This window comes from Mus pahari, chromosome 1 (assembly GCF_900095145.1).
Source record: "Mus pahari chromosome 1, PAHARI_EIJ_v1.1, whole genome shotgun sequence".
Classification (NCBI taxonomy): Eukaryota; Metazoa; Chordata; class Mammalia; order Rodentia; family Muridae; genus Mus; species Mus pahari.
In genome coordinates, this window is record NC_034590.1 from 115,364,713 (window position 1) to 115,388,139 (window position 23,427).

General features: G+C 53.0%; 3 protein-coding genes across 6 annotated transcripts in view; all 3 read left to right on the plus strand.

Annotated features, from left to right (window-relative positions):
• The window catches only part of LOC110325535 (aldehyde dehydrogenase family 3 member B3-like), a 4,349-nt gene extending 1,359 nt beyond the window's left edge, over window positions 1–2,990 (plus strand). The window contains exons 2-3 of the mRNA XM_021203580.1: window positions 1,032–1,131; window positions 2,332–2,990. Of these exons, the coding sequence (XP_021059239.1) occupies window positions 1,032–1,131; window positions 2,332–2,516 (285 nt within the window). The 3' untranslated portion in view covers window positions 2,517–2,990. The remainder of the gene's footprint in view (window positions 1–1,031; window positions 1,132–2,331) is intronic.
• The window catches only part of Aldh3b2 (aldehyde dehydrogenase 3 family member B2), a 24,617-nt gene extending 9,896 nt beyond the window's left edge, over window positions 1–14,721 (plus strand). The window contains exons 1-10 of one of the 2 annotated variants that reach the window (XM_021203561.1): window positions 5,192–5,477; window positions 10,667–10,829; window positions 11,207–11,317; window positions 11,550–11,670; window positions 11,789–11,874; window positions 11,987–12,068; window positions 12,368–12,754; window positions 13,136–13,302; window positions 13,840–13,939; window positions 14,152–14,721. In XM_021203561.1, the coding sequence (XP_021059220.1) occupies window positions 5,440–5,477; window positions 10,667–10,829; window positions 11,207–11,317; window positions 11,550–11,670; window positions 11,789–11,874; window positions 11,987–12,068; window positions 12,368–12,754; window positions 13,136–13,302; window positions 13,840–13,939; window positions 14,152–14,336 (1,440 nt within the window). In that variant the 5' untranslated portion in view covers window positions 5,192–5,439 and the 3' untranslated portion in view covers window positions 14,337–14,721. Of the gene's footprint in view, window positions 1–5,191; window positions 5,478–10,666; window positions 10,830–11,206; window positions 11,318–11,549; window positions 11,671–11,788; window positions 11,875–11,986; window positions 12,069–12,367; window positions 12,755–13,135; window positions 13,303–13,839; window positions 13,940–14,151 lie in introns of those variants that run through there. The other variant, XM_021203568.1, reaches the window with a different exon arrangement.
• Window positions 14,722–19,834: 5,113 nt separating this feature from the next.
• Window positions 19,835–23,371, plus strand: Acy3 (aminoacylase 3). Of its 3 annotated transcripts, none has more exons than XM_021213321.2 (8): window positions 19,835–19,940; window positions 20,152–20,279; window positions 20,379–20,631; window positions 21,059–21,254; window positions 21,470–21,563; window positions 21,777–21,884; window positions 21,985–22,094; window positions 23,020–23,371. In XM_021213321.2, the coding sequence occupies exons 3-8, from the start codon at window positions 20,396–20,398 to the stop codon at window positions 23,233–23,235; spliced, it is 960 nt and encodes a 319-aa protein (XP_021068980.1). In that variant the 5' UTR covers window positions 19,835–19,940; window positions 20,152–20,279; window positions 20,379–20,395; the 3' UTR covers window positions 23,236–23,371. The 3 variants fall into 3 exon arrangements, with proteins under 3 accessions (XP_021068980.1, XP_029402496.1, XP_021068995.1); XM_029546636.1 differs by having other exon boundaries at window positions 21,059–21,089; XM_021213336.2 differs by having other exon boundaries at window positions 19,843–19,940; window positions 20,157–20,279.
• The last annotated feature ends 56 nt before the right edge of the window (window positions 23,372–23,427 follow it).

Here is a 23,427-nt window from a genome sequence, read left to right on the forward strand (position 1 = left end):
GGAACTCACTTTGTAGACCAGGCTGGCCTCGAACTCAGAAATCCACCTGCCTCTGCCTCCCGAGTGCTGGGATTAAAGGCGTGCGCCACCACACCCGGCTAACCCAATGTCTTTTATTGAATTGAGAGGAACCAAGAAACTGGGGTGTTGCAAAGAACCAGGAAAGGACCTCAAATATCACCACGCTGGCCTTACCCCCGTCCCCCTCCCTACATGCTGCCTGTGCTTTTGACCCCACGGGGCCTCAGCCTGTGTGGCCAGGTCTTTGCAACACCCCGGTTTCTTGGTTCTTCTCAAGTCAGTAAAAGGCATAGGGATTCTAGAAAGATTGCCCTAGATATAAAGACTGCCTCTAAGAGCCAGAGAGCTGCTCATGGCCAGGGAGATTAGTAGCCACTCGGGCAAGGCCTTGTCTGCCAGCGTCTCTGCTGGGAGCTGTCATACCGCTTCCTGAGTGTTGGGGCAAGCATCTAGCTGACCTCATGGGAGGTGGGAAATGCTGCACATCTTCAAAGGATGCTGATCTGTAGGCTACTGCAGCTATGGTCCCAACTCAGGGGCAGGGGATTTCCCCCAGAGCCATTTATCTAGACAGAGTGTGTGTGCGTGTGCGTGTGCGTGTGGTGTAGTTTGCTTTTGTTTCCTGTAGATTAGGTTGGTGTGTTGAATTCCCTATGTAGCTGACAACTTTTAACTCCTGAGGCTTTAAACTCGCACCACAAGGCTGTTCACTTATCTCTCCTTTCTTCCTTGAACTGTCTCAGTTATAAGACTCAGCAGCCCGCTCCTCCCCCTCCCCTGGGAAATCTCCATGACCACCTTACTTACTCTGCCTTCCTTCTGCCTGTCTCTAGCCTCATGCTATGTTAGGACTATGTCCCAACACCCTGCCAGGGATGCTCACAGGCAGACACACAGGGAACATGTTCCCAACGTGTCGGGGTCCAGGATCTATCGTACCAGATCCTCCCTCCCCGGCCCTCACTGAAACAAGGTCTGTCCAGGGGTGCTTTGCATCTTTTCTCTCTCAGGTCGTCAAACAGGTGTTGGCCCGGACCAGCAGTGGGGGCTTCTGTGGGAACGATGGCTTCATGTACATGACCCTGTCCAGCCTTCCTTTTGGAGGAGTGGGTAGGTAGCAGCAGAGCTCTGCCCTCCTGGGCTGACCCCCTACCTGCATCCCCATCCTGCTACCCGACCACATTAACTGCAGAAGATACACCCCACTCTCAGAGCCCAGTGCAGCGGGCGGGCGCGGAAGCCCCTCTCCACTGACAGTGTCCAACTAGCCTGCCTCTCTCCCGCCTCCCTACAGTCTGTGGTGGAAATCTTGGGTGGGTGACAACCAGAGAGGCTGTTTTGTGAGTTTTAAGAAAGCCTATCTGTGTTTGCCAGCCACTGAGCACCCTGACTTTCATCGAGCAACACTTGTCCTCAGCTGCCCATCCCCCACATAGCCATGGGTGTTTTCTAATGACGAGGCTGCATACTTGCCCCTTCAGCCTTCCCATGTCCCTGTGAACCTCCACTTCCAGGATGCCTGGGATGTGGAGATGCAAGCCCCACAGACAGAGGTGACCTTGGCAGCCACTTTCCCTCTGAGCCCACTTCATTACGAAAGGCTATCCTGTTCCCTCCACCCAGTAACTTTCAGTAGTGGAATGCGTGACAGATGAGCCTGGTCCCTCCTGGTCTGTCTAGAGGACCTGCTCCCATCTCTCTCCCTCAGTTCTGTGGCAGTCACTGAGCTTGAACCTAACATGTCACCAACCGCCAAGGCTCTTGTCCCCAGGTCTGAATCCCTTGGACTTTCATCCACAACATTCATCTTGTTAACTCCACAACCCTCTGGCCTCTTTCACCCCAGAAATCACAGCTTATGGCCTCCATACTTTACCCAAACCACTCCCCAGGACTCCCCTGACTGGATCCTTGTCCCTTCCTAGACAGCGGGAACTCTGTTGAGTCTGAAGATTGGCTTAATTTGTAGCACAGTCCTAGAAGGAGGGTGCAGAAGACGGAGGCAAAGTCACTTACTCAAGATGGCCCAGCTATTCAGGACAGAGCCAGGATCCATCCCCCACCCGCACCCCAGCAGCCTGGGTTCAGAATATAATCCACGGTCACTGTCTGCTTATTCTACACCAGCACCTGGTTAGCTGCTGCTGGGGCTGGCTCAGGGCTCAACATTTTGCACATGGTTCTTTACTTAACCCACTGGGCGAATGGGGAAACAGAGGCTCAGAAAGCCTCCCTGTCAGAGCTAGGTCTGTGTGATATCTCCTCAACTGTCCACTGAAGGCCTAACCCTATGTCTTATGCTGCCCACAGGATCGAGTGGGATGGGCAGGTACCACGGCAAGTTCTCCTTTGACACCTTCTCCAACCAGCGAGCCTGTCTGCTAAGCTGCCCTGGGATGGAGAAGATTAATGGCCTCCGTTACCCGCCCTATAGTCCCCGTAGGCAGCAGCTGCTAAGATGGGCTATTGGCTCCCAGAGCTGCACCCTTCTGTAAACACCACACCTACTCCTCTCTCCTGCTGCCCTGCCCTGCTAACCTACTTAAGCTTTCACCTGCTTCCAAGCCCCAGTGATTCCTGAAAGGAAGGTGTTTGGTCCAGCCTGTGAACACCCCACTTCTGGAACTTTTTCTGAACTACCTGCAGCCAGGCAGGACATGTAGGTGACTGGTCCAGCCCCTTCTCATAGCATAGCATCCTCAGCAGCCTTCTGACCTGCTTAGACAGAGAAGCCCCCTCACAAAGTCTGGGCAGATCTGATGACTAAGGGGGGGCAGATCTGATCCCAAAAGACAGAGCAGTTGCTCACAACTCCATCCACACCTGGAGGGTGGCTTTGTCCCACCTGAAGTGACATGATCATGACCCCAGATCAGATTATTTGGTGGAATCTGTGTGTCTGAAGTGTGTTCATTAGTTGCTTTCCTGTGACTGCTATTAAGTGTCCTGATGCGGGCAAGTTCAAGAGGCAAGGATTCTCTTGCAGCTCGTGGTCAGAGGATTCAGTCAGCTTCAACATCTGATGAAGTTAAGGATCTTGCCAAGATCCTGGCGATCCATGCAATGTTCACTTCAGTCACAGGTGTCCTCCTCAGAGAGAAGCAGAGGGTGAGGATGTAGTTCAGTTGTAGAGTATTTTGTCAAGTGCATGTGAGGCCAGGAGAAAGGAGAAAGATGTGTATGGGGTGATGTGTCTTAAGACAAAGGTTATGTAAACACAGGAGGAGACTGGAGAGGTGTGACTACAAACCAGGGATCCTAGGCAGACACCTGGAGCTGGAAGAGGCAGGTAGCTCCTCCCCCACAGGCTCAGAGGACAGGCCTCAGCATATTTTGTTTTTGTTTTTGTTTTTCATTTTTTTCCTCTCTGAGGCAAAGTCTCTGTATGTAGTCTTGGCTGTCCTGGAACTCATGGCAATCCTCCTGCCTGAGCTTCCCAAGGTCTGGAACTACAGGTGTGAGCCACCATACTCAGCTTGGTTATGGATTTCTGTCTTCAGTGTCGTGAGAGAACACAGCTCTGCTGTCTCCGCCACTTTGGGACATTTGTCTCAGCAGCCTGGCACAGGACAGAGCAGGGTACAGGAAGCTCCCTGATGGTTTGATTTCACACTCTGCCCATTGCTCTCAGGATCACTACTGTGTGGGTTCCCCTCTGGTTTCGTTTTCTTTAAAATGTATCACTAGTGAGTTAGGTTTTACACAGCCTGTAGCCACACAGTGTAGCTTTGAAACTGGGGGTGGGAAGTCATCTTTGGGGCCCTCCTGATGCTCTGAGGCAAGGCCACCCCGTATAAGTCATCCTGTGTCCCTGCCCCTGTTCCTACTGTGCTCCCTTCCTGGGCCCATGGGCATTTAGCTCTGACACTAGCAAAGATTCATGGGCCAGAGCTTTGTACTGTGCTGTGGCTCCTAATGGCTGAGCTCCAACCACAAGGAAAGGTTATGCCAGACACCCACTGGCAAAGGCACCCTCTCTTCAACCCTGAACTGGGGTGTGTTTGATGTCAGGGAGGGGTGGGGCGTAGGGTCTGGTCACCAGTGAGGGACAGTGGCAGGGCTCTGTCTCCTGCTTCTCAGACCCTAGGAGGTACTCGGTGAGGTACAGAAACCCTGGGAGTCTCCAGCGCTGCGGCCCCAGACACACTGGCTTGTGCCAGAAGCTGTGAGCTGTCTTCTCACTCCCAGGAGAGAGTCTCAGAGATCATGACACTAAAGGGCTGGGAGACTGCTTGGTGTTTAGCAGCACTGGCTGCTCTTCCTGAGAGCCTCTGCTCAGCTCCCAGCACCCGCATGGCATGTCACACTATCTATGACTCCACTTCCAGGGCATCTGAAACCCTCTCTGACCTCTGTGGGTTATCAGGCATGCATGTGGTGAGCAGATACATGGTAGAAAACCACACACACGTGCACACACACACACATCACACACATAGATACACACACATTTATGACATTAAGCTTAAAGAGGTCAAATAATTTGACTAGATCTCACATGTAAATAGGAAATAAATAATTTCCCCCATTGGAGCAATCCCCCTGCCTGCAGTCTCCTCCACAACTATCAATGCTCTTTTCCCTACTCCATGTGTGTCATTTAGTCACAGGAGAGTGGAAATAAAAGTCCCAAACCGCCGGGTGGTGGTGGTGCACGCCTTTAATCCCATCACTCGGGAGGCAGAGGCAGGCAGATTTCTGAGTTCGAGGCCAGCCTGGTCTACAGAGTGAGTTCCAGGACAGCCAGGGCTACACAGAGAAACCCTGTCTGGAAAAACCAAAATAAATAAATAAATAAATAAATAGTTCGAGGCCAGCCTGGTCTACAGAGTGAGTTCCAGGACAGCCAGGGCTACACAGAGAAACCCTGTCTGGAAAAACCAAAATAAATAAATAAATAAATAAATAAATAGTCCCAAACCTTTTTCTTCTAGACAATGTGTGTGTGTGTGTGGGGTGTGTGTGTGTGTGTGTGTGTGTGTGTGTGTGTGTGAGAGAGAGAGAGAGAGAGAGAGAGAGAGAGGGGGGGGGAGAGAGGTGGTGGAGATGATTTAGCCCCAGGAGGCTTCCTGGAGGAGGTGGTATTGCTGTCAGGAAGCTGACAAGGTTTGTCTTCACCTCTCACCCTCATGACTTTTCTCCTCACTAGCTGACTCCTTTCAGCTTCTCCAGAACATTCAGACACACAGAGAAGCCTGTACAGCCTGCCATTCCGGTTCCCTAGAGCTGTGCCCAGGAGGCAGTGAGGGAGGGAAGGCGTGGAGTTTAGGAGACAGCTGCCCCACCCACCACCTGTTAGAGCTTCAAGACCAGGCACTGCACTGCCAGGTAAGGCAAGGCAGTGTGACCCCACCTAGAAGGATCAGCAGAGGCAAGGGAGAGCCTGGCTAAAAGAGTTGCTGCACATCTGGAGCCAGAATGTCTGCTGCGGACACAGGCTCGGAACCCTCTCAGGGGTAGGTGGGGCCACTGGAACTGGTGGCAAAGGGGCCTCAGTACAAAAGGCCCTGGGTGGGGGACAGATGTGTTGGGAACGGGATATGGAGTCACGGGTGAGGGGCAGGTCTAGGAGCTGAGGGTTTGAGACCAGCCATGAGCCTAGGTCATTACAACTCATCACAACAAGACCGGAGGCCTAGGTCAGAGGTACACAATCACTGCCTGCTTCCTCCTGAGCCTCACATTCCTGTTACATATAAGAAACACCCAAGAGTCCCAGGACAAGGGGCAAACCTCATCCTATCTGGAGGAGCTCCATGCTGCTAAGGTGGCAGCCACACAAGCAGATGGAGACCTGGCAAGGGACACTAGAGCTGTGACCAGGGTCAGAAAGGAGGGGACTTCTTGGGAGGCGAGATCAGAGTTGAGAAGTTTGTCTATCTGTCTGTCTGCCTGCATGCCTGCCTGTCTGTTTGAGCGAGGGTCTCACTGTGTAGCCCTGGCTGTTCTGGAATTTACTGTGTAGACCAGGCTGGCCCCAAACTCACAGAGATCTGTTTGCCTCTGCCTCTGGAATGCTGGTGAGCATTACCACATCTAATCCAGTTTTAGGTCTAAAAAGTTATGTTACCAATGGGGTACAGTGGTTTATGCCTGTCATCTCAGCTCTCTTGATGTTGAGGTAGGAGAGGCCTGAGTTCAAGGACAGCCTAGACTGTGGAGTGAGAAAGCAGTGGGGCTGTGGATGACAGAAGGCTTGCCTAGAGTGCATGAGACTCTGTTTCTGATCCCCAGGACTGAGTACACTGGGTGTAATGGCACATGTCTATAATCCCAGCCCTTGTGAGGTAGAAGTGGAAGCATGAGGGTCAAGGGTTCTAGGTCATCCTTCGACAGATATCAAATTGAAGGCTAACTTGAGCTACATGAGATCCCATCATCATCCCACCCCCATGCCCAGTGTGATGGAGGGCACACGTCTTTAACCCCAGCACTCCAAGGCAGAGGTAGGTGGAGCTCTCTGAGTCTGAGGCCAGCCTGATGTACATGGAGTGTGCCGGGCCAGCCAGAGCCACATAGTGAGACCTAGTCTCATTTAAATAAAAAAGTGTTATTCACTATGACTCTGGAAACCTTGTATTCTCTTGGAAAATCTGGAAGCAACTGAAAGGCATAGAGGAGAGGATTAAAAACCATGTGCCTAGAAGCTCAGCATGGTGGCCCACGTGTCACTTCCATACCCAGAAGCAGGGGGACTGCTTCAAGTTCAAAGTTACATAAAGAATACCTGGCCAGCTAAGGCTGTGCAGTGAGATCCTGTCCCCCATCACCACCTCCACACACCTGCCTCACATCAAGCAAAAGCCAGCTGGGCATGAAAGTCCACCTGGGAAGCCACTGTTGGCAAGCAGAGACAGGGATCCCTCGGTCGCAGTGACTAGAGCAGCTCAAGGAGTGAGGTCTGGGTTCAGCGATGCATTCTGCCTCATTAAAGAAAGAGAACTGAGGAAGATAGCAGATGTCAACCTCTGGTCTCCACATGCACCTGCACACACACCTGCATGCATGCAAGCAGTCGCTCGTACATATGAACACACACACCACACATATCTGCACACATAACTCCTCTACCTACACCAAATGGGACACATATTGGAACATAGTCATAGCGTTGGTGTAGGAGAGAGCTGTGGGGACTGAAAAACACCCATTTTCTATCCGAAGCTTGAGGAAGCTGCTCTCATTTCCTTTCTGTCAATGTGATAAAACCCTCTGCCCAGAAGCAACTCAGAGAAGAAAAGGACTGATGTCAGCTAACAGATCAGAGGCCATCACTGAGGGAAGTCAATGCTGGTGCTAACTCAAAGCCAAGGAAATACAACAGAAACCACAAAGGATTCTGCTTTCTGATTAGCACACAGGCTTATTCTCAGCTAGCTTTCTTACACAGGCCAGGACCACCTAACTAGGGAATGGTGCCACCCACAGTGGGCTAGGCCCTTCTGTATCCACTAACAATCAAGATAATTTCACACAGGCAAATCTGGTCTGGGCAATCGCTCATTTGTGACTCCCTTCACAAGTAACCTTAGGCTATGTCAGATTGACAGTCAAAGCTAAATGGGAAAATCAGCTGGACTCTCTGAGCTTCACTTTCTCATCCTTATTATGGAGTAATGATATGCACTACAAGGCTTAGATAAGATGAGACATGTCACCCCTCTTTCCAAATGCCAATTCTGCCTTCCTTCCAGTCTTGTTCCCTGTTGTATGCGGTGTGCACAGAACCCAGCCTAGCTCCCCATGAAGCAGGTCCCATTCCTGCTATACCCCACTTCTCACCCTCTGCACCCCGAAGCCTTTACCCCACTGCCCCACATCCCAGTGCACAGTGTCCCCGTGTCTTCACTGCAGTTAGAGCCTGCATGACAGCTCTCTGGCCTGCCTCCAGAGATGCCTATACTGCTGATCCTGTGTAATTACAGACTCGTGCTATGTAACTGACATGTCAGTCAGCGACAGTCAGCGTGCACAACAGTCACCCTACAGATTATAACAGAGCGGAGTGGAGTAGGCCACCTCCCATGAAGGAGCCCCAGGGACCCTACTACACCCCAGCTTCAGCCCCAGGGAGGCAGTAGGAAGGATGGACACAGTTAGAACCGCAGACAATGTGACCAGGAGCTCATAGAGCCTGGGCAGGGGCACTGTGAGGGCTGGTGACATGGTGACATGGCACCCCAGAAGGAGCTCTAGGGCATACAGTCTAGGCCAATTGTTCCAGTTGTCCAGGGACTAGGGGACCAAGTAGCTCCAGCCAGGCCCAGGTCCTCCAGGGAGTTCCTGCAGGGAATATCCCCTGGTCTTCCTGGCTAGGGGTCTAGATGGGGATTCCCCCAGGTCTGGCTGTGAGAAACAAGGGCCTGTGTCCCCATTCAGGCCTGACAGGAGGTGAGTCTGCTCAGGGAAAGTCCTGCAGGCCCCAGGGGAGGGGGACCTGAATGTGGAGGCCTCAGTTGGGAAGTCAGCTGCTCTGTCTGTCCTGGAGAGGAGAGCAAGTCTGCACTCTCCTGTCTCCTCACATTCCTCAGCTGGGACAGCCCCTGAAAGCCTGCAGTGGCTGCTCAATGTAGCCTCTTGTTCTTAAGAACAGACTCTGTCCTAAGAGTTCTGTCCACAGGGGGCCCTGTTTTAAAATTCTGTTCACTGCCAGGGCTGAGGGGGTGTGTGGTGGGGTGGGTTGTGGTGGAACTGTCGTGAGAGTGTCTTTGTCCACAGAGAAGCGCTGTCTGCAGAGATGTGTGTCTGGATGTCTTTAATTAGGATGTTGGCCTGCAGATGTCCAGCAAGGATATAAGTGCCAATGGGTAGAGCCTCAAGGGTATTCAGTGAGATGCTACTCCTGTCCCTCTCAGGGCTGAGAGCAGGTCCCAACCGATATATTTTGTAATGCAGTGACATGATACAGCTGGAGGGGGTGCCTTAGTGGGCCCATGCTGAAGCACCACCCCCTTCTGCAGGCATTAGTTATACGATGGGTCTAGTATAAATGAAGTTTATTTGGGACATGGGAATGGGGTCTGGGGAAGGGAGTAGAGAAAGAAAGGGGACGGAGGACAGAAATTGAGAGGAGAAAGAAAGGAAGAGGCTGGCCAGGAACACATGGAGAGAGAGATGAGAGAGAGAAAGGAAGAGAAACCTGAACAGTCTTTTAAATACAGGAGCCAGACTCATACCTGGCTGTTGCTAGGTAACTGTTGGGCAGAGCCTAGAGGAAATGCTAACACCAACATGTGCTGCTCCCGTTCACACATTCAAAGCAACACCCATTCCCACCCAACTCGCCACACAAGACACGTGTGTACAGATACTCAGGTGTAAAGAAGCACCCACTGGCAGAGACTCCTTACATGTATGTAGACACTTGAAAATGGGCGCACATGAATACCAACACACAAGCACATGCACACACAGCCATATAAATATCGGCTTCATAGTTGGAGGCAAGCCTGGGCCATTGTTATGTGGGAAAACTTTTCCTGGGGTGACAGAACACATGTATATACTCATCCCAGACAGGAATCCCATAACAAACCAAAGTATGGTTATCACTAAAATCCAACTTGAGAAACCAAAAACTTTACAGGTTACTTACAGGAATATGGGAGAGGGGGGTCACTTACAGAAGCAGAAATGACTCAAAGACAGCTGCTTCAACCAAGGCCCAACCTCGCATGGAAGACAGTTCCCAAAAATCTGGAAATCCTACTCAGGAGGCAGAAGCAGGCAGATCTCTGTGAGTTCGTGCCTAGTCTCTAGAGCAAGTTCCAGCACAGCCAAGGCTACACAGAGGCATGCTGTCTGGGGGTGGGGGTGGGGAGTTGGGACACTGATGCACACTTCACAACCTGCAGGCAAGTCACGGGTGGGAAGGAGGCCTTTCCAGGTGACTCCGTCGGTCTCAGTCTCCTCTTGGCAGCGCTGCTCTTCCTACAGTGTTCTATGGAAAGGGGCTATACTCACCTATGCTGGCAGGGACGGACACACACACACACACACACACACACACACACACACACACACAGAGAGAGAGAGAGAGAGACAGACAGACAGACAGACAGACAGACAGACAGACAGANACACACACACACACACACACACACACACACACACACAGAGAGAGAGAGAGAGAGACAGACAGACAGACAGACAGACAGACAGACAGACAGACAGACAGCAGAGAGAGACAGACAGAGAGGCTGGTGTGTCAGCTGAGGTACGTGTGACCTGTGATCGATTGCCAAGGAGAGAACCGACTACAAATCTGACCCCTGACCTTCACACACACATGGTGTGAGTGCCTATCTTCACGCCCAATGAAAAATAAGATTTAAAAGAAAAAAAGAAAGAAAACCACAAAATTGCTTATTTCAAACAACTACAAACAAAAAGTCATAAAAATAAAATGAAAATCAGAAATACACAGTAACTGCATGTGCATACAACTCCATTATGTGGCCACTGGCCCCTATGGTCTTTGGGGGGATATGAAACTCGGGGTTGGAGGATAGGGCTTGGGGAGAATGGGAAAGTAGGGTGTGGCTGATGTGTATTGGGAGGCTGCTTCAGGCCCTGGGGTTGATGAAGTTCTCCCCCAAGGTTGACAGGAGCACAAACTACCAATGAACACTGTTCCATCCTGCAGGGCAGGCCCCTCTGAGGCCACACTGCACAGGCTGCGGGAGGCCTTCAACGCAGGGCAGACTCGGCCTGCTGAGTTCCGGACTGCACAGCTGCGGGGCCTGGGCCACTTCTTGCAGGAAAACAAAGAGCTGCTGCAAGATGCACTGGCTAAAGATGTGGGCAAGGTGCTGTATGGGGGCGAGTGGGCATCTAGATGGGACAGCTACGCCCTTCCCAAGCTGGGCCACATCCTTCCTGACATCTGTGCCCTTGAGGAGGAGCAAGCCTCCCAGTTTATTTAACCCTTGCTCTATGCACAGACTGCAACATTAGTTAAACACACGGAACATCCCTGAGGGGCCAGCGTAACAGCTTAAAAAATTAGGAAATTGAGGCACTCAGCGTAAGCCGCTTGCCCAAAGCCTCAGAAGAGGCAGCAGCAGTTCAGAATTAGCCCCGCAGGACCACCACACTGTGTTTATAGGCTCAATGGAATTGTCTCAAGCCCTATCCAATCGGTAGGCCCCAGCCCAGCCTTGAGCCTGATCTCCCCACCCCACAGTCAGCCTTCGAGTCAGACATGAGTGAGATCATCCTGTGCCAGAATGAGGTGGATCTGGCCCTCAAGAACCTGCAGACCTGGATGAAGGATGAGCCTGTGTCCACCAACTTGGTGAGTCCTGTTGGCTGAGGGGTGGCGAATGAAGGCAGCAGTGGGGTGGCAGGGCATGGGGCAGCCTGCCCCAGGCCCATTCCTGCCCTTGAGTCCAAAGTAAGCCAGTCTTCTCATGTGGGGACTCCATCACTTAGGCAGTGGTGTGTGTGTGTGTGTGTGTGTGTGTGTGTGTGTGTGTGTTAGGGGCGCTCTTACTCATCTGACACCTGACTGTGGTTCTGCATCCTAGCTCACGAAGCTGAGCTCAGCCTTCATCCGGAAAGAGCCCTTTGGCCTGGTGCTTATCATTGCACCCTGGAATTATCCTTTGAACTTGATGATCATACCTTTAGTGGGGGCCATTGCTGCAGGTGAGTGGGGTTCTGAACCCTCCTAGTCTGATGAGCCTTCCCAAAGAAGGCTTCCAGAGGTCCAGGAAGGGTACAAGCACCAGCCTCCCCTCTCTACTTCCCCACTGGCTCCTGGCAGGAAACTGTGTGGTGCTGAAGCCATCAGAAATTAGCAAGAACACAGAGAAGGTGCTGGCAGAGCTGCTACCCCAGTATCTGGACCAGGTAAGCATGGCTCTGCCTACCAAGCAGCTGGCACCCCCACACCCCTGTCCCGGCCAGTGGGGAGGTCCTCCTGCCCTGANTCTGCCTCCTGAGCTGTCTTCCTGCCTTGTAGAGCTGCTTTGCTGTGATGCTGGGAGGACCTGAGGAGACCGGGCAGCTGCTGAAACACAAATTTGACTACATCTTCTTCACAGGTAAGGAGAGCCCTGTCCTGGACCTGGGGTAGGGGAACAGCAGATAATACGGTGCAAAAGCATTGTGGGGTAAGGCCATAGGCCAGAGGAGGGGATGAATCAGGAGGTGGAGGTGTCCCTGAGGGTGGCTCTCCAGGCCCTCTGAGAATCTTGGAGATTGGCTTCTGGGTAGTCAAGATGGAGGCAGACTCTAGTAGGTGGGTGGAACAGCCCAGAACTTGGGCTGAGAAAGGTCTCTGTGGAGAGAGTAGGCCAAAGTTAATGCTAGTNGACCAGGTGCCTCTTGACCGTGTTCTCAGGAAGTCCTCGGGTAGGCAAGATCGTCATGGCTGCCGCCGCCAAACACCTGACACCCATCACTCTGGAACTGGGGGGTAAGAACCCCTGCTATGTGGATGACAACTGCGACCCCCAGACAGTGGCCAACCGTGTGGCCTGGTTCCGCTATTTCAATGCCGGCCAGACCTGTGTGGCCCCCGATTATATCCTGTGTAGCCAGGAGATGCAGGAGCGTTTGGTGCCTGCCCTGCAGAATGCCATCATGCGTTTCTATGGAGACAACCCACAGACCTCCCCCAACCTGGGCAGAATCATCAACCAGAAGCATTTCAAGAGGCTCCAGGGATTGCTGGGCTGTGGCCGTGTGGCCATCGGTGGCCAGAGCGATGAGGGAGAGCGCTACATTGGTGAGTCTCCTGTCCCTGTCGCTGGCACACAGCCCTCCTGGGCTGAGACCCTTCATACTAAAGAGGGCCATGTTGGACCCTGATTGTCAGCCTCAGAATGACTCCTTGCATCCTTATGTTAACCTATTCTTGTGCCATAACTGCGCCTAAGCCTGTGACCTCAATTACAACCTTAGGCCCCCCAGCTTTAGACTCGCTGAGCTGGCACCCCAGTTGTCTGGGCTTAAACTTCCATTTGCTTTTCATTGTCCCAGGAGGTCAGGTCCCTGGAAACTCAGACCCTGGAGTCCCAAGGTTCAGATCCTGAGTGTGCCCCGTCTGGAACATTGTTCCCATCCTTACCATGACAAGAGGCAAGGCTGTCTCTCCCTTTGTCCTCAGCCCCCACAGTGCTGGTGGACGTGCAGGAGACAGAGCCTGTGATGCAGGAGGAGATCTTTGGGCCCATCCTGCCCCTGGTGACTGTGAGAAGCCTGGATGAGGCCATCAGCTTCATTAACCGGCGGGAGAAACCACTGGCGCTGTATGCCTTCTCCAACAACAACCAGGTGGGGCCTCTCGGGGCTGGGCCAGAGTGGATGAAAAGGGGACAGACTGGTCACATCCCCTGCTTAGGGCGATATACTAATGCTGCAAGTTTTAGCAGACAGCCCGATTCCATTGAATACTGCGCAAAGACTCATGAAGACAGGCACAGGCTGGGCCACAGGTGCCAGGTGTCTATCCTGACTGGGGCATCCTCTGCTGGCAGTAAGAGGTGTTCTAGGGAGGCCCCTCCCCACTTCTGAGCTGTGCAAAATTCCTCTTAAGCCAAGCTCCTATGAGATTGAAGAACAACACCACTGAGGACCTCACAGGCAGTGCCTGCCTGGCTGCAGTGGGCATCCACTCTCTCTCACAGTTATAACCCTCTCATGCTTATAATAGGCCTTGTGAGGTGCGCCCCCTAGTGAGTGCTTAAAATGAGGGACTGCTTGCTCAGTGTAAGGAGCTGGGGGAGGCAGTGCAGAAGGGAGGACTCTCTATTCCCCCTGGGGACTGTCAGAACTCACCCACCCACCCTTGCTCACTTCCATCTCTTTCAGGTGGTGAACCAGATGTTGGAACGCACCAGCAGCGGTGGCTTTGGAGGCAACGATGGCTTCCTCTACCTGACTCTACCAGCTTTGCCCTTGGGGGGAGTTGGTGAGTTCCTGCCCCCACCCCATCCCAGAAAGTTCTTTGCGACTGCACTTGGATCCAGGCTCTGGGCCTCTTATGGCCTCAGGTTCCCTATCTATAAATCGTTCTTTGATTGCCCCGAGTTTCTCTGAGCTCCCTTGCAAGCTTTGAGCTTCTCAGGCTGGCGAGCAGGGCTGCCCAGGTGCTGTCCTCACACCCTCTCTGTGTCTTTGCAGGCAACAGCGGGATGGGCAGGTACCACGGCAAGTTCTCCTTTGACACCTTCTCCCACCAGCGAGCCTGCCTGCTGCGCAGCCCAGGGATGGAGAAGCTTAATGACCTCCGTTACCCGCCTTATGGTCCCTGGAACCAACAACTGATAAGCTGGGCCATAGGCTCCCAGAGCTGCACCCTCCTGTGAATGCCACCTTGATTCCTCTCTCCTGCTGCCCTGCCCCAACCTACCTGAGCTTTCAGGGGCTTCCAAGTCCCCGGTGGTTTTTGAAAGGCAGGTGTCTGGCCCAGCCTGTGAACACCCCACTTCTGGAATGTTTTCTGAATACACCCACAGCCAGGCAGATGTACACTCCTTTCCATAGCACAGCACCCTCAGCAGCCTCCTGACCTGCTTAGACAGAGAAGCCCCCTCACCAAGTCTGGGCAGATCTGGTGACTAAGGGGGACTTACTTTGTCAGATCATAACAGGATCCCAAAAGACAGAGCAGTTGCTCACAACTCCATCCACACCTGGAGGGTGGCTTTGTCCTACCTGAAGTGACATGATCATGACCTCAGATCAGAATTACTGGTGGAATCTCAGTGTGTTCATTTGTTACTTTCCTTCTAGCTTCTATTAAATGACCTCACACGGGCACATTCAGGGGGAAAAGATTTACTCATGGCTCATGGCACCAGAAGGGGCAGACATGACATAATACAGGTAGTTCATAGACTGGCAAGCCGGGAAACAGCATGAATAAGAAGGAAAGCATGGTTGATTAGTTATGTCTGCTCTGAATCCAGGCAGGGGTGTGTAATAGGTACTGGCCACCTCTCCGCTCCTAGAAAGATGTAATGAGAGGTAGAATATGAAATTTGAAACTTGGGGATAAAGAGACAGCTCAGTGGTTAAAAGCACTGGCTGCTCTTCCAAAGGATTTGGTCCCAGCACCCACATGGCGGCTTACAATCATCTCGAACTCCAGTTCCAAGGCATCCGACACCCTCTTTTGCCTCAGCAGGAATCAAGCACGCATGTGATGTGCAGATATACATGTAAGCAAAACAATAATACATGGAAAATAAAATAACAAAAGCTTTAAAAGTGGGGGCTGTGGACTGGGTGTGGTGGCACGTGCCTTGAATCCCAGCAGAGGCAGAGACAGGTGGATCTTTGTGACCTTTGTAAGGTTAGCCTGGTCTACAAAGTGATTCCAGGGATATGTAAAGACCTTATGTCAACAAACAAAAACTGAAGGCTTCATCTAAACACAGGGAAATCGAGGCCTTGAGTCAAGACAGGACTGTGTAAAGCTCATGGAGGATGGCGGGGGCAGAGCCGAGGGACAGCTTTGTTGAGGATCGTGGGGCTGGAGGCTGGGTAGACAGGATGCCTGGGCCCCGGGATTGGCCCCTTGTTCTTCCCTGGTCCCCACCCTGCAGCCACTTCCAGTTCCCAGCATTGGCTATTGGGCTCCTCATCCTTAGACTCACAACAAACCTGAGCTCATGGCCTACACTTGAGAAAATTAAACAAGTGTGTTGTTAGAAATTTTGGGTGATGGCATCTCTAGAATGGTACATGGGGGACACAGCAGAGGCACATGGCAGGAGCTTATGGGTGATGGAGGAGAGAACAATAAAGAGAGGAGGTACCTGCCGTGTGGATGAGGGCTGGCCAGATGAGATGGTCGGATGATGAGAGTGGTGGGTGAGTGTGTGGGGGCAGGTGAGTGGCAGGTTTGGGAGCCACCCTGGGGCTCCAGTGGGGACATGTGCAACCAGTTGTAGGTGCTGGGCCCACAGTGGTCATTAGGTACTAGGGAGGCCATGAGAAAGTAGACAATATAGGTGCATCTTCCTTTGTTCATCCCAGGACATCCGGTTAGCAAGAAGTCATAGGACAGCACTGGAGTGAGAGCCGAAGGGACTGGTGACAGAGAAAGCGGTGGAAAGGCAGAGTGTGCAGCAGGACCCTAGGTCTGGAGTGGGAGGCCATGTCTGATTGTAGGCAGGATTCAGGTTGAGGTCTGTGTCAGACCATGGCAAGCAAGTGGCCTCCTGCCCTGTATGGGCTATGTTATTTATTTATTTATTTATTTATTTATTTATTTATTTATTTATTTATTTATTTAGACAACTTGACATAAATGAGTCATTTGGAAAGAGGAAACCTCAACAGAAAAAAAAACAAAAACAAAAACAAAACAAAACCATTAGATTTGGCCTGCAGGCAAGTCTGTGGGTCCTTTTCTTGATGAATGAGTCTCATGGAGAAGGCCCGGCTCGCTGTGGATGGTTCCATCCCTGGGCAGTTGGTTTAGGGGTGGGTAAGGAAGCAGGCTGAACAAGCCGTGGGGAACAAGCCCATAAGCAGCATCCCTTCATGGCTTCTGCTTCAAGTTCTTGCTATCAGGTTCCTGTCCTGACTTCCTTCAGTGATGGATTTGTGTAGGCCTGTCAACCCTTTCATTCCAAGGAGCTCTGGTCATGGATCCTTTATCACAGCTCCGTTTAAAAGCAGGGTGCTGTCCCTTAAGCTGTCACAGTTTCAGCTCCTGACAGGCAGCACCAAGTTCTGAAAGTCTGACACAGTGCAGAGGCAGAGGCAGAGCTGTTCCCTGGGGGCGTGCCTGTGGACCCAGAGGGTTCTCAATGGCCTCCGGAGGACTACAAAGAGATGTCCCATGCTCCTCTTGGACAGATGGCCACTGAACTCTATTCCTGTCCAAGCATTTGTTCTCTAGAAAGCAGACACAAGAGGACAAAAGCCAGCTCTGGCTCCCTGCCTTGTCCCCAGTAGCCAGACAGAGCTGTCCCTGCCTGGTACCTGAATCAAATTAATAAGGCAGGCACGGGAGGGCTGAGGGGCAGAGAACAGTCACCCCTCAGCTGCCTCCTCTCTCTCCCTCCCCCCCCCCAACTAGCCATGCATCCCTTGAGAAGAGGCAAGGTGTCCCCACGAGGGCATCATCTAACCCAGGTCCTGGCCCCTGGTCAGTCCATGTGACCTGGCCACAAGGCTCCTGGTCAGTCCACACATGGCTGACCTTCCAGGTCTCCACTTCCAGTCGGCCCCTCACCCTTCTCAGGTGTGGTGCTGGCTATATTCCTCTCCACACCCCTTTCCCATATCCCCAGGGCCTTTCCTCCCCCCTTCTCCAGGTGGAAGCCACGTGGTCTTTTGGCTGGTCCCTGGCACAGCCTTATGGGTCCTTCCTTTCCTGGCTCAGTCCCCAGGGCTGGCTTCCACACAGCATCCAAAGCTTTTTCAAGGAAAGACAAAGCTGACTGTCACGCCCCAGCCCTTGGAGGAAAACACCAGGCAGATGCTGTAAGCCCTGAGAAGGGGCCATCCTAGAAGAAAGCTGGAGGATTGGCTACATGACACACACTCATGTCCCCAGTGTCACCTTGGGATTCACTCAGGGAGATGGCAGGTCATTTGTGAAGGACAACAGAGATGGGAGCCTGGAGAAGAGCTGGTAAGACAGTGGCCAGTGTCATTTCTTGAGGGCTCAGCAGACCAGGCACAGGGAACAAGGTTGTCAAAGTTTTACCAAGATATGACAGGCAGGTCAGAGGAGCTGAGCAGACAAAGGGAGCCACAGCATGATCAGGAGAGTGGAGGATCAGGCCTGGGGCTTCAAATCCACTGGGTCCACAATTCTCAGGCATGGATCTCGGGCCACAGACCCTCTTGGATCAAGATTTACAGCTTGGGGGTGCAGTGGCAGTAGCTTAGTTCAGATGCATTTCTGAGCCTCAGTTTCCCTAACTAGAGAGATACTGGGCTCCAGCCCTTGCTCACCTCGGGGTGTTCTTGCTCTCCCGTACTCCCCACTGCTGTCTTGAGCTCAGGGCTGCCTCACCCTCACCTCCCACGCAGGATCTAAGGCCCAGGGAACACTCTGCCTCTCTCCAGGTGACACAGCTCGTCAGGAGCCATCTCTTCCCTCAGGGGTCTAACTCATCAGGCCAGCTTTAGTTTCTCTTCTCTTCACAACTGTGTGTGTGGGAGAGAGAGAGAGAGAGAGAGAACTAGGACTGTGCTAGCTATGTTGGCTCCCAGACCCATTTCCACTCTACAAGCCCATAGAAACAAGAGAAGCTATAGACCAGAGGAATAAGACATTTCCCACTGTGACCTCCACAGAGCTGAACCCGGCAGGAAGGGCCCTGGACCCTCCCACTCCCCATAAACAGCCAAGTTGTGAAACAGTTCCTGTTTGCAAGGCCCTACAGGACTCATCAAGACCCCAGCAGCTGGGGGGGGGGACTTGGGGGGCTTCAGACTGACCACCAAGACTTTAGGCTGGAGCAGGGCAGGATCCTTGAAGGAGACAGGGTACTCACCCCCTGCCACCTGCAGGGCTTGGTAAACAGCCCCAAGAGCTGTTGACAAAAGATTCATGGAAGGTCTCTACCCTCTCTCTGCTGAGGCCCCAGACTGCAGAAAGGTTGCCCAGGGCCACACTTCACGCTTCCAGCTCTCGGCCAAAGGACAGCAGACCTCGTGAGAACAAAGGTGAACCACGGGGCTCCACTTCCCCACAGTGACAGTGCCATGGGGTGGGGAAGAGTAAAAGAGCAGACTCAGGCTAGAGTGTGATCTAAGCAGCTCTGATAAGGTTGCCACCCAGAATGTCCAAACTGTCTTGTAAGCTTGGACCTACAGTGAGAGTGATTTAGTTCCTCCAGGATGTCAGGACATCCGGGACACAAGGCCTGACCTCGGAGGCCATGTGCAGTCAGTAGACATAATCGGATGGTTCAGTGGGCTGCATGGTTCACTGCCTCTTTCCTCAGCGACCTCTGAGCAGTGCCTGCCTCCTGCCAGTGGACAGCTGAGCTCAGTAGGAGGGACAGCTGAGGGTCAAGGGACCAGGACTTCTCCCAGGACCCCCACAGAGGCCTCAGGGAGTGGAAAGGATCACACTCTGTCTTCCAGGTCCAACTGTCCTCCTGTGTGCAGTGTACCCTTTGCTCCTCTGCTGAGCCTCAGTTTCCACATCTGTAGACTGGGCCTGAGGGTTGTTTCCCAAAGCAGAGCAAACAAAGCCATTTCAGTTGCAGCGTCCTTGAAGGCCATGGCAAAGACCAGGCAGAATAATTTGCGGCTTTGTTTGAAGCATCAGTGATCTGTAAGATTTGAACCCCATAGATCACAGCTTTAAAGAGGTGGGCTGTGGGCTGCAAAGGCAGGCCGGTGCAGAGGGAAGGTGGCAGGGAAGGGGACTCCTTTTCCGGTGGCCCTCAAAGTACAGGGCTGCTGTGGCCAAAACCAAGTCACTGCCCACTGTTGTCTGCCTTAAGTAGCCTCAGGGAAGGCATCTCTCTGCATGGATTGGAGCGAACACCAGGCAGGCCGTGTCTACCCTTGAGGGACCAAGCACTGGACCCCTGGAACTTATCAATCAGCAAAACCAAGTTCTTTCTGAGGACTGGGAGACGTGGTTCCAGGTCAGGAATCTGCGCAAGTGAAGCTTCCAGCAAAAGTTCCCAGATACCCTTGCAAGTAAATCTGTCCCCATTCCCAGAGAAAGAGCAAAGGACAAGGACAGGAACCTGCCCCAGAGACCTGGACCCATTAAGCTGACGGCGAGTGGGGGCGGAGCTTAGGGGCTAGGGGTGGGGCCCTGAGAACTTTGGCTGCATGGCTCCCAGCCCAGCCTCCCGCCTCCAGTTCTCCGCCTACTTGGCACTAACACTTCCTGCCCAGGGCCTGCGGGCCTGTAAATCGGCCACCTAGGAGGTGGACGCATTAGGCCTGTGGCCGAGGGAAGCCCAGGCTCGTACCAGCAGGTAAGAGGCTCTGGCAGAGTCTTCCGGCCAGTTCAAAGGCGGGTGCAGAGGTGGCCTGGAACTCAGACACTTGCTGCACAGCTTAGGGGGTGACAGTCTTCTCCCCCTGGAAAGCTAGGCATTGGCTTTACCATCTATAAAATAGTTCTGTGGTGACGGTGGTGTGGGTGGGAGCAGTCTACCTTCCGAATGTCTGAGTCCGCCTTCTCAGCTTAGGTCCTCAGAGAGAAAAGTGGGGAGATCAACACTCACCCTCAGAACATTCCAGAAGAGGGACTGAGGTTGCAAGGGGGACAAAAATTTGGCTGCTGGTGTCTTGAACTTGGCTTCTGGGTACAGGTGGGTCACAGTTGGCATCCCCCTGCCTCAGACTCTTCTGTGGGGAGCTCACCCTACTGTCCAGGCTCTGGATCCTTAGATGCCACTTCTCTTGTGCAGTTCTTCCCCACACTGGGATGTGCTCCCTGCCTGGGTCCCGGGAGCCCCTGCTCCGTGTGGCTGTGACTGGGGGCACCCACGGGAATGAGATGTGTGGCGTCTACCTGGCCCGGTACTGGCTACAGTCCCCAGGGGAGCTGCAGAGAGCCAGCTTCTCAGCCATGCCGGTTCTGGCCAACCCAGCAGCCGCAGCTGCCTGTTGCCGTTACCTGGACCGTGATCTCAATCGCACCTGCACCCTTACCTTCCTTGGGTGAGTACCCTGGGCCAGGCTGGCTGGTCCACAGCCAGGTACTAGCATCCCTACAGACTGGCCACCGTGGCTAGCAAGGCATCTGTCTTTTCTCAATTACCGTGGGGTTTCGCAAGACCCAGATCAATGTGACCTCTTCCAGGAAGTCTGCCCTGTAGGCCAGACTCCTGCCAGCTGGACTGAGACATACATGGGGGACAGGACCAACATGTGAGCTTCAGATTACTGGAGACACAGAAAAAGACTGGGGTGGAGGTGGGACTACATGAAGCATCCGGCCTGACCAAGAGCAGTCAGGGAAGGCTTCTTGAAGAGGGTGGCATCCAGCTAACCCCCCCCACACACACACACACAAAGGTGAGAAGTTAGCTGAGGAATAGGAGACTGAGATGCTGGGGACTGATGTCCCCCATTCCTTTCCCCACAGTTCCACTGCTGTCCCCGATGACCCATATGAGGTAAGAAGAGCCCGAGAGTTGAACCTGCTGCTGGGTCCCAAGGGCACACGCCAGGCTTTTGACTTTATCCTAGACCTGCACAACACCACTGCAAACACTGGCGTCTGCCTCATCTCCGAAGCCTCCCACAGCTCCTTCAACTTGCACCTGTGCCACTACCTACAGGTGGTCCCTGGAGGGCAGGGAGGAGGGCGGGGAGGGGGCAGAGGGACCAGTGCCACCTGAGGTACTCCAGACTCTCTGTACCCTTCCAAACAAGGAAAAGAGGTGGGCAGGGTGGATGACCCTGTGCTTCCTGCACACTGCTCTTCCCAGCGTCAGTGCCTCAGTTTCCCCTCTCAAGAAGGCCTGGGTCCTGACTGGTCCCTCTCACCCCACAGCGGCAGAACCCGGAGATGCCCTGCCGCCTCTTACAGTATGAGCCAGCTGGGACGGAGACCTACAGCGTGGAATCTATATCCAAGAATGGAATCTGTGAGCCGACGGGTGGGGAGGAAAGCAGGAGGAGTCGGCAGGGTGGGGGGAGGAGCCAGGAGGGGCGGAGTTAGGAAGGAAGAAAGTTAGGAGTTAGAAAAGGAGTTAGGGCGGAGTTAGAAAAGAAGAAGAATCAGGACCCAGGGGGACGGGACCTCTTACCATGGCTAGGCCAGGGCCAGTTTGCCTGACATCTCCTTTTCTGGCCCCCAGGTCTGGAGATGGGCCCCCAGCCTCAGGGCGTGCTGCGGGCCGACCTGTTTTCCCGGATGCGAGCTCTGGTGGCGTCCATTCTGGACTTCATCGAGCTCTTCAACCAAGGTGAGACCCTCCAGTAGCTTTTCAGGGAAACTGAGGTCTGAGGAAAGGGTTGGCTTCTGGAAACTAGAGGGACAAGTGGTCACACTCAGACTCTACACAGGCGTGGTCTTCCCCGCCTTTGAGATGGATATCTACACGAAATTGGGCAGTGTGGACTTCCCACGCACCACGAATGGTGACCTGGCTGGCACTGTGCACCCTCAACTGCAGGTTGGTGTTGTGGGAGCCGGGGGGGGGGCACCCTGAACATCCGACTGAGCCCCCAGTACCTTAGAATCCCGAGCTGGACCGGAAGTTGGTCCAGTCCACACCTGCACCTAGAGCCCCGCCCTGGGCCTGGCATTTGTAGCAGCTGAAGTCTTCACAGTGGAGTAGGGAGGCTGGTGGATACTGCCCTCCTTTAACAGGAGAAGCAGAGGGGAGGAGACAGGACCCAAGTCACCTGCTTGGAAGTGCAAGTATTCTTTTTCCATGGGTATGTGAGCAGCTCCATGCCTGTGAGCTGACTGTCCACAAGGGGGCGCTGTTAAACAGGATCGTGTGCAGTCCTGTAGCCTTTTTCTACAGCAGTCTTAGTAGTTTTAATCTCATTTATGACACCCGGGAGAGCATCCTAAGCCAGACCTGCCCATACGCTTTGCAAATAATGTGTAACAACTGTTATTTTAGAGATTTTACTTTAAAAAATATGGACATGTTCAGTATTTTGTCCAAGAAGAGAGACTGTATACAGGAGTGATTCTGATGAGAGTATTTCTTGATGATGTCATAGCTATTTTAATTTGCATAGAACGCACCATGATGTTCTTTTTGGTTTTTTGAGACAGGGTTTCTCTGTATAGCCATGGCTGTCCTGGAACTCACTCTGTAGACCAGGCTGGCCTCGAACTCAGAAATCTGCCTGCCCCTGCCTCCCAAGTGCTGGGACTAAAGGTGTGTGCCACCACGCCCGGATTTTTTTTTTTTTCTTTTTCATGATGTTCTTGAAACAGCAAAATCATCCTGGTGACATTTCTCAGAACTAATCTTGTCTCTAAGCAGTGTTCCTTGGCAAGGGTAGGGTTACTCCCTCCTGAGGGTGTGTGTGGGGGAAAGGTCATGACCCCAGAAACTTTGGCCTTGGCTGTTCTCCCAGGACCATGACTTTGAGCCACTGAGGCCTGGTGAACCCATCTTCAAGCTGTTCAGCGGAGAAGATGTACTGTATGAGGGGGACTCCATTGTGTATCCTGTGTTCATTAATGAGGCTGCCTACTATGAGAAGCACGTGGCTTTCCTGAAGTCTGAGAAGGTCCGGGTCTCAGTGCCTGCCCTGTCGAGGTTGACCCCCAGCTCCACCCAGACTCCCTAACCCAAATCATACCTGGCCTGACTTCAGTTTCCCTATCTGAACAATGGACCCAAGCCCAGGGTCCCCCATCTCACTCTGAATACCATATCCCTTTCCAGACAACTGATCTCATTATATAAAATACTGTGCCCCAAAATTCACAGTTCTTGTTCTTTGCCCAGCTTGGGCCTTGACTAGGGAGGTGGATAGGGG

Coding starts and splice junctions, on each gene's coding strand:
- Acy3 (XM_021213321.2), top strand. CDS start 20,396: ATGTGCTCCCTGCCTGGGTCCCGGGAGCCCCTGCTCCGTGTGGCTGTG. Junction 21,255..21,469: donor ACCTGTGCCACTACCTACAG/GTGGTCCCTGGA, acceptor CTCACCCCACAG/CGGCAGAACCCGGAGATGCC. Junction 22,095..23,019: donor CTGTGCACCCTCAACTGCAG/GTTGGTGTTGTG, acceptor CTGTTCTCCCAG/GACCATGACTTTGAGCCACT.